The sequence below is a fragment of the Taudactylus pleione genome, unplaced genomic scaffold (assembly GCF_031769625.1).
Source record: "Taudactylus pleione unplaced genomic scaffold, aTauple2 ptg001691l, whole genome shotgun sequence".
Lineage (NCBI taxonomy): Eukaryota > Metazoa > Chordata > Amphibia > Anura > Myobatrachidae > Taudactylus > Taudactylus pleione.
This window is the reverse complement of record NW_028286088.1, coordinates 14,006-27,604: the sequence shown is the minus strand read 5'-3', so window position 1 is coordinate 27,604 and position 13,599 is coordinate 14,006. Positions and strand designations below refer to the sequence as shown.

Sequence of the window (13,599 nt, the reverse complement as noted above, 5' to 3'; positions counted from 1 at the left end):
ATGTAATACAGTCACAGAACAGGGAATCTCAGCCAATGTAATACAGTCACAGAACATGATGGAATTGCAGCCAATGTAATACAGTCACATAACATGGAAACTCAGCCAATGTAATACAGTCACATAACATGGAAACTCAGCCAATGTAATACAGTCACAGAACATGGACACTCAGCCAATGTAATACAGTCACAGAACATGGAAACTCAGCCAATGTAATAATGTCACAGAACATGGAAACTCAGCCAATGTAATACAGTCACAGAACAGGGAAACTCAGCCAATGTAATACAGTCACAGAACAGAGGAAACTCGGCCAATGTAATACAGTCACAGAACATGGAAACTCGCCCAATGTAATAGAGTCACAGAACATGGAGACTCAGCCAATGTAATACAGTCACAGAACAGGGAATCTCAGCCAATGTAATACAGTCACAGAACATGGAAACTCAGCCAATGTAATACAGTCACAGAACAGGGAAACTCAGCCAATGTAATAGTCACAGAACAGGGAAACTCAGCCAATGTAATACAGTCACAGAACATGATGGAATTGCAGCCAATGTAATACAGTCACAGAACAGGGAAACTCAGCCAATGTAATACAGTCACAGAACATGGAAACTCAGCCAATGTAATACAGTCACAGAACAGGGAAACTCAGCCAATGTAATACAGTCACAGAACAGAGGAATCTCAGCCAATGTAATACAGTCACAGAACATGGAAACTCAGCCAATGTAATAGAGTCAGAGAACATGGACCCTCAGCCAATGTAATACAGTCACAGAACAGGGAAACTCAGCCAATGTAATACAGTCACAGAACAGGGAAACTCAGCCAATGTAATACAGTCACAGAACAGGGAAACTCAGCCAATGTAATACAGTCACAGAACATGGAGACTCAGCCAATGTAATACAGTCACAGAACAGGGAAACTCAGCCAATGTAATACAGTCACAGAACAGGGAAACTCAGCCAATGTAATACAGTCACAGAACAGGGAAACTCAGCCAATGTAATACAGTCACAGAACATGGAAACTCAGCCAATGCAATACAGTCACAGAACATGGAAACTCAGCCAATGTAATACGGTCACAGAACAGGGAAACTCAGCCAATGCAATACAGTCACAGAACATGATGGAATTGCAGCCAATGTAATACAGTCACAGAACATGGACACTCGGCCAATGTAATACAGTCACAGAACATGGAAACTCGGCCAATGTAATACAGCCACAGAACAGGGAAACTCGGCCAATGTAATACAGCCACAGAACAGGGAAACTCGGCCAATGTAATACAGCCACAGAACAGGGAAACTCGGCCAATGCAATACAGTCACAGAACATGGAAACTCAGCCAATGTAATACAGTCACAGAACATGGTAACTCAGACAATGTAATATAGTCACAGAACAGAGGAAACTCAGACAATGTAATACAGTCACACAACAGGGAAACTCAGCCAATGTAATACAGTCACAGAACATGGACACTCAGCCAATGTAATACAGTCACAGAACAGAGGAATCTCAGCCAATGTAATACAGTCACAGAACAGAGGAAACTCAGCCAATGTAATGCAGTCACAGAACAGAGGAATCTCAGCCAATGTAATACAGTCACAGAACAGGGAAACTCAGCCAATGTAATACAGTCACAGAACATGCAATGTAATACAGTCACAGAACAGGGAAACTCAGCCAATGTAATACAGTCACAGAACAGGGAGACTCAGCCAATGTAATACAGTCACAGAACAGGGAAACTCGGCCAATGTAATACAGTCACAGAACAGGGAAACTCGGCCAATGTAATACAGTCACAGAACAGGGAAACTCAGCCAATGTAATACAGTCACAGAACAGAGGAATCTCAGCCAATGTAATACAGTCACAGAACAGGGAAACTCAGCCAATGTAATACAGTCACAGAACATGCAATGTAATACAGTCACAGAACAGGGAAACTCAGCCAATGTAATACAGTCACAGAACAGGGAGACTCAGCCAATGTAATAATGTCACAGAACATGGAAACTCAGCCAATGTAATACAGTCACAGAACATGGAAACTCAGCCAATGTAATACAGTCACAGAACATGGAAACTCAGCCAATGTAATACAGTCACAGAACAGGGAAACTCAGCCAATGTAATACAGTCACAGAACAGGGAAACTCAGCCAATGTAATACAGTCACAGAACAGGGAAACTCAGCCAATGTAATACAGTCACAGAACATGGAAACTCTCCCAATGTAATACAGTCACAGAACAGGGAAACTCAGCCAATGTAATACAGTCACAGAACATGGAATCTCAGCCAATGTAATACAGTCACAGAACATGGAAACTCAGCTAATGTAATACAGTCACAGAACAGGGAAACTCAGCCAATGTAATACAGTCACAGAACATGGAAACTCAGCCAATGTAATACAGTCACAGAACAGGGAGACTCAGCCAATGTAATACAGTCACAGAACAGGGAAACTCAGCCAATGTAATACAGTCACAGAACATGATGGAAACTCAGCCAATGTAATACAGTCACAGAACATGATGGAAACTCAGCCAATGTAATACAGTCACAGAACAGGGAAACTCAGCCAATGTAATACAGTCACAGAACAGGGAAACTCAGCCAATGTAATACAGTCACAGAACAGGGAAACTCAGCCAATGTAATACAGTCACAGAACAGGGAAACTCAGCCAATGTAATACAGTCACAGAACAGAGGAATCTCAGCCAATGTAATACAGTCACAGAACAGAGGAATCTCAGCCAATGTAATACAGTCACAGAACAGGGAAACTCAGCCAGTGTAATACAGTCGCAGAACATGGACACTCAGCCAGTGTAATACAGTCGCAGAACATGGACACTCAGCCAGTGTAATACAGTCGCAGAACATGGACACTCAGCCAATGTAATACGGTCACAGAACATGATGGAAACTCAGCCAATGTAATACGGTCACAGAACATGATGGAAACTCAGCCAATGTAATACGGTCACAGAACATGGACACTCAGCCAATGTAATACAGTCACAGAACATGGACACTCAGCCAATGTAATAATGTCACAGAACATGGAATCTCAGCCAATGTAATACAGTCACAGAACAGGGAAACTCAGCCAATGTAATACAGTCACAGAATATGGAAACTCAGCCAATGTAATACAGTCACAGAACATGGAAACTCAGGCAATGTAATACAGTCACAGAACATGGAAACTCTCCCAATGTAATACAGTCACAGAACAGGGAAACTCAGCCAATGTAATACAGTCACAGAACAGGGAAACTCAGCCAATGTAATAGTCACAGAACATGGAAACTCTCCCAATGTAATACAGTCACAGAACATGGAAACTCTCCCAATGTAATACAGTCACAGAACAGGGAAACTCAGCCAATGTAATACAGTCACAGAACATGGAAACTCAGCCAATGTAATACAGTCACAGAACAGGGAATCTCAGCCAATGTAATACAGTCACAGAACAGGGAAACTCAGCCAATGTAATACAGTCACAGAACAGGGAATCTCAGCCAATGTAATACAGTCACATAACATGGAAACTCAGCCAATGTAATACAGTCACAGAACAGAGGAAACTCAGCCAATGTAATAATGTCACAGAACATGGAATCTCAGCCAATGTAATACAGTCACAGAACAGGGAATCTCAGCCAATGTAATACAGTCACAGAACATGATGGAATTGCAGCCAATGTAATACAGTCACATAACATGGAAACTCAGCCAATGTAATACAGTCACATAACATGGAAACTCAGCCAATGTAATACAGTCACAGAACATGGACACTCAGCCAATGTAATACAGTCACAGAACATGGAAACTCAGCCAATGTAATAATGTCACAGAACATGGAAACTCAGCCAATGTAATACAGTCACAGAACAGGGAAACTCAGCCAATGTAATACAGTCACAGAACAGAGGAAACTCGGCCAATGTAATACAGTCACAGAACATGGAAACTCGCCCAATGTAATAGAGTCACAGAACATGGAGACTCGGCCAATGTAATACAGTCACAGAACATGGAGACTCGGCCAATGTAATACAGTCACAGAACATGGAAACTCTGCCAATGTAATACAGTCACAGAACATGGAGACTCGGCCAATGTAATAATGTCACAGAACATGTTGCGAGTTTTTCAAACCCAAAAAACCCTCAAGATTTAAACTCTCATCCAGGTGTTTCCTATTTTGAAAATACAACTCGATCAATGTATTAGTGTCAGAGTTTTACTGCTAATCTCTCACATTTTCTAAACTCTCACCCTATTACATTTGGCCCATAGTGTTTTTTTTCTGTGTTTGTATGTGACTTATTCTAGCGCTGATCTCTATCTATACTATACAGCTTATACCTTTCCCTTTATTCTACTATATCCTGACATACTAAGGTATAGGGGGTTCATTGTACCTCACATCTCTATATTTGTGAGGGCTATCACATGCTATATAGCCCGGTTGCACACTACACTGTGCCATATTACACATACTGCAGGGTGCGCACTGCACTTTATCTTACTGTGTATTTTATTCTTGTGGCTATGTCTGGCAGAAGAAAGCATAACAAGCAGGCTGAAGCTGCTGCTCCAACTCTGGTGCCTTGTAAGCCCTGCTCAGTGGCTTAGCCCCAGAGGACCTCATTCAGGATGGTCTTTGTACTAAGCCCCGGTGTCTCCTCCTCAGGACCCACCCTCTGCTGCCTTTTCTCAGGTGCTGGCGAAGACTGCGGACCATTTAGCAGTCCACGTGATAGCCCCCCCTGTGGGACGGTGACAGCTGGAACTCCCTGCAGATCCTTTGCCTCCCCCATGGGTAGATGTACTATCTTCCTCAGTAGAGTTTGGCTAATACCTCTACAGTTTTTCAGCAAATGCTGCAAAATGAAAAGCCTCTACCTACTAAACGTGCTGTGTTATCATCCCAATACACTCAGTTATCTGATTCTGACATATCAGAGGAGGCAGAAGACGCAGACCTCTCTGACTATGACTGTCTCAGGAGAAGAGGAGCCACCTCTAAGCTAGATATACCTGATCTTGGGTGAGCTGTAAAATCTATTTTACAAATAGAAGAGGAAGAACCCGCTCCTAAGAATAAACCACTTTTTAAATGACAAAAGGTTGGTTTACCAAAGTTCCCTCACTCTGACCAGCTATCTGATCACGAGTGACGCTTGGAATATGCTCAGTAAGAGTGTTCAAATTCCAAAATGTGTAAGTTCCTTTTACCCTCTTCCAGCTACTGATTGCACTAAATGGGAAGTTCCCCCAGCAGTGAATGCTCATGTAACATGTCTGGTTAATAATGCCACCTTGCCCATCCATAATGCAACCTCCTTGAAGGAGACTACAGATCGATGTATAGAACCTTGTCACAAATATATACACTCACTTACAGGAGCTATTACTCGTCCTGCTAGGGCTACGGCCTGGGTGGCAAAAGCCATTGAGCATTGGCAGAGGCCCTAGAAGAGACATTTCCCTCTAATGCTACAAGGGAACAACTATCCTACATATCTCACATTAGAGATGCAGCCTCCTACTTGGGTGAAGCAGCTATGGATACGGCTCTCCTGGCCTCCAGGATATCTGCCACTTTGGTAATGGCCCGCCGTATTGCTTGGCTCCGGTCCTGGAAAGCAGATTCAGACTTAAAGAGGGCTCTGGAGTCTCTGCTTTATTCTGGAGATATCCTATTGGTCCAGAATTAGATAAAATTGTGACTACTTTGGCAGCTTCCAAGACGGCATTCCTGCCCTTTGCATATAATACAAAGCTTTCGGTCCTTTGACCCTCAAAGAAAAGCTAAGGGTCAGTCCTTTCCACGGCAGCGGGCACCAGCCAAGGCCTCTAAGCCTAGGGCCAAACAAGCATGGGCTGCTAGACATCCACCTGCCAAGTCTGAGGACAAGCCTACAGCCTGACGGGGCAGGCCTCTCCCTGGGGGCTCCCAGGGTGGGAGGCTGACTTCATGAATTCGCCCAGGTGTGGCATCAAACCACGTCAGATTTCTGGGTAAGGGAAGTGGCCTCCTACGGATACGCCCTCGCATTCCTGAGGTGACCCCCCAAGCAGTTCTTTTGCACAGGACCTCCATCGGACCCAACCAAGGCCGTGCTGCTCCAAAAAGCCATTCAGTTCTTACTGAATTCAGGAGTAATAATTTGGGTCCCCTCCTCTCAACGGGACAAGGACTATTCTACTCTTTTCTTAGTTCAGAAGCCCAAAGGGGTCAATGGTGCCCACCTTCGACATGGTGGAGTTCGTCCAGTTTCACTCCAGGCCCCTACAACACCTGATCCTCTCCAGGTGGAACAGGCTACCCCATCTGCTCAGATCCCAGATGATGAGCCTACCCTCCAGAGGTTTGCCTGTCCCTAGCCTGGTGGCTACAGACATCCCATTTGAACAAAGGTCGTCCCTTTTGGATCCCACACTGGGCTCACGGACATAAGCCTCCTAGGGTGAGGTGCAGTAACCGGCCAGCACTCCCTCCAGGGCCGATGGTCCCCAGTCGAGGCAGTGTTGCCAATCAACGTCCTGGAACTTCAAGCCATGTACAGAGCTCTCACTCTGGCTCAGAACATCTGAAAAACAGACCAGTAGAAATACAGTCCGACAACCGCACAGCTGTGGCCTACTTCAATCACCAAGGGTGCACTCGAAGTCAGTCAGCAATGACATAAGTGTCCCGCATTCTTACATGGGCCGAACACAATCTCCCAGCCATCTCCGCAGTGTTCAACCCGAGGATTCTCAATTGTGAAGCGCATTTCCTCAGCCGTCACGACGTGCATGCAGGAGAATGGTCTCTACATCCAGAAGTCTTCCAGCTTCTGGTGGACAAATGGGGTCTTCCGGAAGTGGATCTCATGGCCTCAAGACACAACAACAAACTTCCAGTATATGGAGCCAGGACAAGGGACCCAGACGCGGCCTTCATAGATGCCTTGTCGGTAAAATGGAACTTCCATTTGGCATATCTCTTCCCTCCAATATCCCTGCTTCCTCGAGTGCTTCGAAAGTACAGACAGTAGGGGGGCAGTCTGGTTAATAGCTCGGGCTCGGCCCAGACGCCATTGGTACGCCGATCTTCACAATCTCTCCATAGATGTCCCTCTTCAACTTCCTCTACGAGTAGACCTGTTATCTCAGGGTCCATGTCCTCATCCGGACCTAGCCATCTGTCTTTAACGGCTTGACTCTTGATACGTGCCTCCTAACGACTAAGGGATTTTCCAGATCTGTGGTCCAGACCATGCTCAGAGCACGTAAACCGACCTCAGACAGAATTTATCACAGAATATGGCATACATATTTCCAATGGTGTGCTCCAAGACACTATGAGCCATAAGTCTTTAAAGTTTCTATTAAATAGATATAAGATAGATAAATATGAGATGGATAGATATGAGATAGATAGATATGAGATGGATAGATATGAGATAAGTAGATATATGATAGATAAATATGAGATGGATAGATATGAGATAAGTAGATATAAGATAGATAAATATGAGATAGACACATATGAGATATATAGATATAAGATAGGAGATAGATATGATATAGATAGATAGATATGAGATAGATAAATAGATATGAGATAGATAGATATGATATATAAATAGATATATATAGATAGGAGATAGATAGGTATGAGATAAGTAGATATAAGATAGATAAATATGAGATGGATAGATATGAGATAAATATGAGATAGACACATATGAGATATATAGATATAAGATAGGAGATAGATAGGTATGACAGATAGATAGTTATGATATAGATAGATAGATGAGATAGATAAATATGAGATAGATAAATATAGATATGAGATAGATAGATAGATAAATAGATAGATATGAGACAGATAGATAGATAGATAGATAGATATGACATAGATATGAGATAGATTAGAAATATATATATGATAGAGATAGATATGAGATAGACAGATAGATAGATGGGAGATAGAGATAGATAGATATGAGACATATATGAGCTACAGGATAATAGAGTACGGGGGATGAGGCTATTATAGTGTAATCATGTTGTGCTCCTGCTTTCCCTGGGTAATTGCAGGTGGGTAGAGCAGGATCTGCATATGACTGGGGCCCTGCCACTCACAACATGGGCGATTGCCGCCGCCGCAGCCACAAGATGGTGCCGGTGTCACGTGTCACTGGCGCTGCTGCCATTCGCAATGTGGCCGCCGGATGTCGCTCTCTCGGTGACGCGGTGACGGTGACCGGCAGCGGGAAGATGGCTGAGGGCGAGCGGGCGGCGGAGACCGGGGGGTCAGACACGGGGAGCGGCGGGGACAGGACTGCGGAGGAGCTGAAGGAGCGGGCTAACGAGTACTTCCGGGGTAACCACACTCAGCCCGGGTCCTGCTGCACTACAGCTCCCAGCGTGAGACTGGCAGGGCATGCTGGGACCTGTAGTTACAGTGCAGCTGGAGGGACTGGCAGGGCATGCTGGGACCTGTAGTTACAGTGCAGCTGGAGGGACTGGCAGGGCATGCTGGGACCTGTAGTTACAGTGCAGCTGGAGGGACTGGCAGGGCATGCTGGGACCTGTAGTTACAGTGCAGCTGGAGGGACTGGCAGGGCATGCTGGGATCTGTAGTTGCAGTGCAGCTGGAGGGACTGGCAGGGCATGCTGGGACCTGTAGTTACAGTGCAGCTGGAGGGACTGGCAGGGCATGCTGGGACCTGTAACTACAGTGCAGCTGGAGGGAGTGTCAGGGCATGCTGGGACCTGTAGTTACATTGCAGCTGGAGGGACTGGCAGGGCATGCTGGGACCTGTAGTTACATTGCAGCTGGAGGGAGTGTCAGGGCATGCTGGGACCTGTAGTTACAGTGCATCTGGAGGGACTGGCAGGGCATGCTGGGACCTGTAACTACAGTGCAGCTGGAGGGACTGGCAGGGCATGCTGGGACCTGTAGTTACAGAGCATCTCGAGGGACTGTCAGGGCATGCTGAGACCTGTAGTTACAGTGAAGCTGGAGGGACTGTCAGGGCATGCTAGGACCTGAAATTACAGTGCAGCTTGAGGGACTGGCGGAGCATGCTGGGACCTGTAGTTACAGAGCAGCTGGAGGGACTGTCCGGGCATGCTGGGACCTGTAGTTACAGTGCAGCTGGAGGGACTGTCGGGGCATGCTGGGACCTGTAGTTACATGTAATGCTAAGCACTTGGCAATGTACAGGAATAGCACAATGGGTGTTAGTGTCATGGTCCGTTTCTGACACAGCGATTTGTGTTACTGTTTGTTAAACTTTTTCTGTAACATCTGTTACATATTCCTGAGCTGTATAGATATAATGTACATATATAATATACATACATGTGGTGTAAGTTCTATTACCGGTTAGATATTTATATTTGGTGGTATTCTATGTTACTGGAAGTGTGAAGAGTAAAAGCCCCAACCCCAAATGTAATAGATGTAACAAGTGCCAACCTGGCTTTTCTTTTTAAACCTGGCGTGCTGAATGGCAGGAATGGCGCTGTTGCCTTCCTTTGCGTCCGTTCTGCGCTGGTGTCGTGCATGCAGGGTTCTGTAACACTTTCTCTTTTTGCTTCTCAGTGAAGGATTATGACCACGCCGTACAGTATTATACAGAAGCCATCGCTCTCAGCCCAAACACCGCCATTTACTATGGGAACCGCAGCCTGGCGTATCTCCGCACTGAATGTTATGGTTACGCTTTGGCTGATGCATCTCACGCCATACAGATTGATGCCAAATACATTAAGGGCTATTACAGGCGGGCGGCTAGTAACATGGCCCTGGGGAAGCTGAAAGCCGCTCTGAAAGACTATGAAACGGTCAGAGCACTATACTTCTCCCTGACTGTCCTGTCCCAGCCCCTTCCTATGCTCCTCCCCCCTGACCCATTGTGCTGTTGTCTACAGGTGGTGAAGGTCCGTCCCCAGGATAAAGACGCTCAGATGAAGTTCCAAGAGTGCAGCAAACTAGTGCGGCAGAAGGCGTTTGAGCGCGCAATAGCGTGCGACCAGCATAACCGCTCGGTGGTGGACTCTCTGGACATTGAAGGGATGAGTAAGTGAATGTGGGGGAGAGCACTGTACTGCGGGGAGATCACTGTACTGCGGGGAAGTCCGGTAAAATGAATGATTAAAGCTGCATTTTTCTCTTATAGACAAAACATTTCTACTACCAGAACAAGGGCGACTTACCCACTGAGCCACTGCTCTGGCACATACATTCACCCTCTTTCTTTCAGCTATAATGGCTGTTTCCTTCTTCCTTGAATATACCTTATATAATAAAATAAAACCTGCCCATTAAATACTCTAAAAGATGTCCCTGTCATTGTGTAGTGAGTACATGCAGGGAGAATATATCTCCATGTACAGTTGTTCAGTGTAGTCCTGGTGCAGTGGGTATAAGTCTAATGTAATTATGAAATAATACATGTATTCATAGCTAAAGCTCTTACGGTGCAGTGGACACATATCCTCTTACAGCTGTTCTCTATGCTGGTGCAGTGGGTATGTGTTCTCTGTTCAGCTTTTTTTTCTATGCTGGTGCAGTGGGTACATATATCCTCTCTTACAGCTGTTCTTTATGCTGGTGCAGTGGGTATATGTAGCTATTGCAGCTGTTCTCTATGCTGGTGCAGTGGGTAGCTATATCCTATTGCAGCTGTTCTCTGTGCTGGTGCAGTGGATAGCTGTATTCTCTATTATGACTGTTTTCTAGGCTTGGTGCAGTGGGTAGGTGTATTCTCTATTATGACTTCTCTAGGCTTGGTGCAGTGGGTAGGTGTATTCTCTATTATGACTATTCTCTAGGCTTGGTGCAGTGGGTAGGTGTATTCTCTATTATGACTGTTCTCTAGGCTTGGTGCAGTGGGTAGGTGTATCCTCTATTATAGCTTTTCTATGCTGGTGCAGTGGGTACATGTATCCTATATTGCAGCTTGTCAGGTGTGGTGCAGTAGGTAGGTGTATCCTCTGACAGGACAGTGGTACGTGTGGCTCACAGTACGCTCTTTCCCTATCTCCAGCCATAGAAGACGAATACACCGGTCCCCAGTTACAGGATGGAAAGGTCACCTTGGACTTTATGCTGGAATTAATGACGTTTTATAAAGACCAAAAGAAGCTTCATCGAAAATGTGTCTATCAGGTAAATGGAAAAATCTGTATAAAATAACTGTAAGACAGGCTGAAAGGATATGTCCAATATATAGCAGTATATACTAGTGTTCACTAGGGGGCGGGTCCCCTTTTCACCACTCTTCAGGGCGTGCCCGGCACTTACGGACATGCCGGGCAGCCCCCAAGCGCCAAGTGGTCACTGCGCATGCGCTCGGCATCTATCCAGCTGCAGTGACCGCCGCTCTGCCGTTTCCCCACCTGTGGGACACTGGGCCCGCGGGTGGAGGACAGAACCCACAGGCTGTTTCAGCGGGGCGCCGCGCCCTGCCCTATTTCTGAAGGGCAGAAAGCACCCTGACCTCCAGCGCTGGTCTTCAGAAATAGGGCAGGGCGCGGCGCCCCACTGAAACAGCCTAGCAAGAACGCTCTATACAGTACCAGCTCGACAGGATTCAGGAGAGAGGGAGGGACCGGCGGGGATTCAGGAGAGAGGGAAGGACAGGCGGGGATTCGGGAGAGAGGGAGGGACCGGCGGGGGATTCGGGAGAGAGGGAGGGACCGGCGGGGGATTCGGGAGAGAGGGAGGGACCGGCGGGGGATTCGGGAGAGAGGGAGGGACCGGCGGGGGATTCGGGAGAGAGGGAGGGACCGGCGGGGGATTCGGGAGAGAGGGAAGGACAGGCGGGGGATTCGAGAGAGGGAGGGACCGGCGGGGATTCAGAGGAGAGATAGAGGGGACTGGCGGGGGATTCAGGAGAGAGGGAAGGACAGGCGGGGGATTCGGGAGAGGGGGAAGGACAACGGGGGATTCGGGAGAGAGGGAGGGACCGGCGGGGGATTCGGGAGAGAGGGAGGGACCGGCGGGGGATTCGGGAGAGAGGGAAGGACAGGCGGGGGATTCGGGAGAGAGGGAAGGACAGGCGGGGGATTCGGGAGAGAGGGAGGGACCGGCGGAGGATTCAGAGGAAAGAGAGAAGGGCCGGAGGGGAATTCAGGAAAGAGAAAAGGACCGGAGGGGGATTCAGGAGAGAGGGAGGGACCGGCAGGGATTTAGCAGGTGTTAGGTAGAACGGATAAATAGTGTTCATTCTAGCTTCGGCGGCAGGCGCGCGCGTCCGAAAAAGGGGCGTGGCCGTGAAAAGGGGGCGTGTCTATAAGATGCGTCCCCTTTTCGTCATACTTGGGGGCGTGCCCGGCCCCCAAACGCTGCAGACAGGCATGCGCCCGGCGTCTATTCTCCGGCGGTGACCGGGTCACCGCACATTTCTCCACCTGCGGGACACTGCTTCCCGCGGGTGAAGACGCCACCCGCAGGCTGTGAGGGCAGGGTGCTTTTTGCCCTCCAGAAGGAGGGCAGGGCGCCGCGCCCCGCTAAAACAGCCTAGCAGGAACGCTAATAAAGTTTTGGTCCTTTTGGTGGGAGTATAGGGGAGCGCTGGGCATTGTGAAGGAAGAGGAGGGAGCATTCACCAGACATTAATCCCTACACTGCAGAAATTCCGGGCATGGGGGAAGATCTCATCCAGTCTGACTGCTGTTATTTCAGGGGCACCTGCATTTTGGAGTCTCCTCTTGATGTGGCCCCCTAATAGCTGTGTTTGGGTGATCACTATATAACTATATTATATTATGCTGTGCTACGGAAAATTGTTTCTTCAGGGTCCATAGGGCTCCACAGGGAGACCTTGGGATGTAGGTGGTGGTTGAGGAACGGGCACCAAACAGCTTTCAGGTCCCAGGATGCATTGGTCCAACTCCCTGTACCCCGTACCCGAGCCTCCATTTCGACGGTGCCCGGCCGGAGTCAGGTCACCATTATGCAGTGGGCTACTTAGGCAGTTTTTATTTTATGATTTTATTTTTTTTATTTTCCTGCTGAGCGCACAGCAGCAGACCATCCACAGGACATCTGCGCTACCGCTCCATCACCCCTCCGGGCGCCGCAACGCCAGCTTCGGCTGGGGGTTTCAGCGGTCATCCCGGGGTCCTCGCTTGCCGGTCCCACGGACGGCTCCACACTGCAGCCCGGACACAAAGGACAGGTAAGGCGGGTCATCGCTTGTGGTGACCTGCGGATTGGCAGTCTAACCTCCGGTCTCAGGAGACAGACCGGAGGCGCTGAGAGTGAACACAGGCTTTGTCCAACGTGATCCACTAGACCACCAGGGTACAGATGGAACGGGAATCCAGCATCCCGGTGGTTGCATATCAGCATGGGGAGGTCAGCTTTCCCCATTAAAGTGTCCCCTCCCCTCAGCTCAGGGCGCCATTCCTCTGAGGTATCGCGTCCCTGACCTGCTCTCCTCCTCTGACCCCCCTCAGAGGTCTTCGGCGGCCATTTTCTCCAGGCTCAGCCACAGCTCTCTCAGGGATACGCAGGGTCCGGT

At 47.9% G+C, this 13,599-nt stretch overlaps 1 protein-coding gene across 1 annotated transcript; it reads left to right on the top strand.

The window, feature by feature from the left end:
- Nucleotides 1-8,295: 8,295 nt before the first annotated feature.
- On the top strand, nucleotides 8,296-11,240 carry LOC148439569 (serine/threonine-protein phosphatase 5-like; the record flags this gene model as incomplete). The annotated part of the gene is made up of 4 exons (XM_088464568.1): nucleotides 8,296-8,444; nucleotides 9,672-9,913; nucleotides 10,001-10,148; nucleotides 11,119-11,240. Coding segments are annotated over exons 1-4 (618 nt in total), but the record flags the coding sequence as incomplete, so codon positions are not given.
- Nucleotides 11,241-13,599: the final 2,359 nt, after the last annotated feature.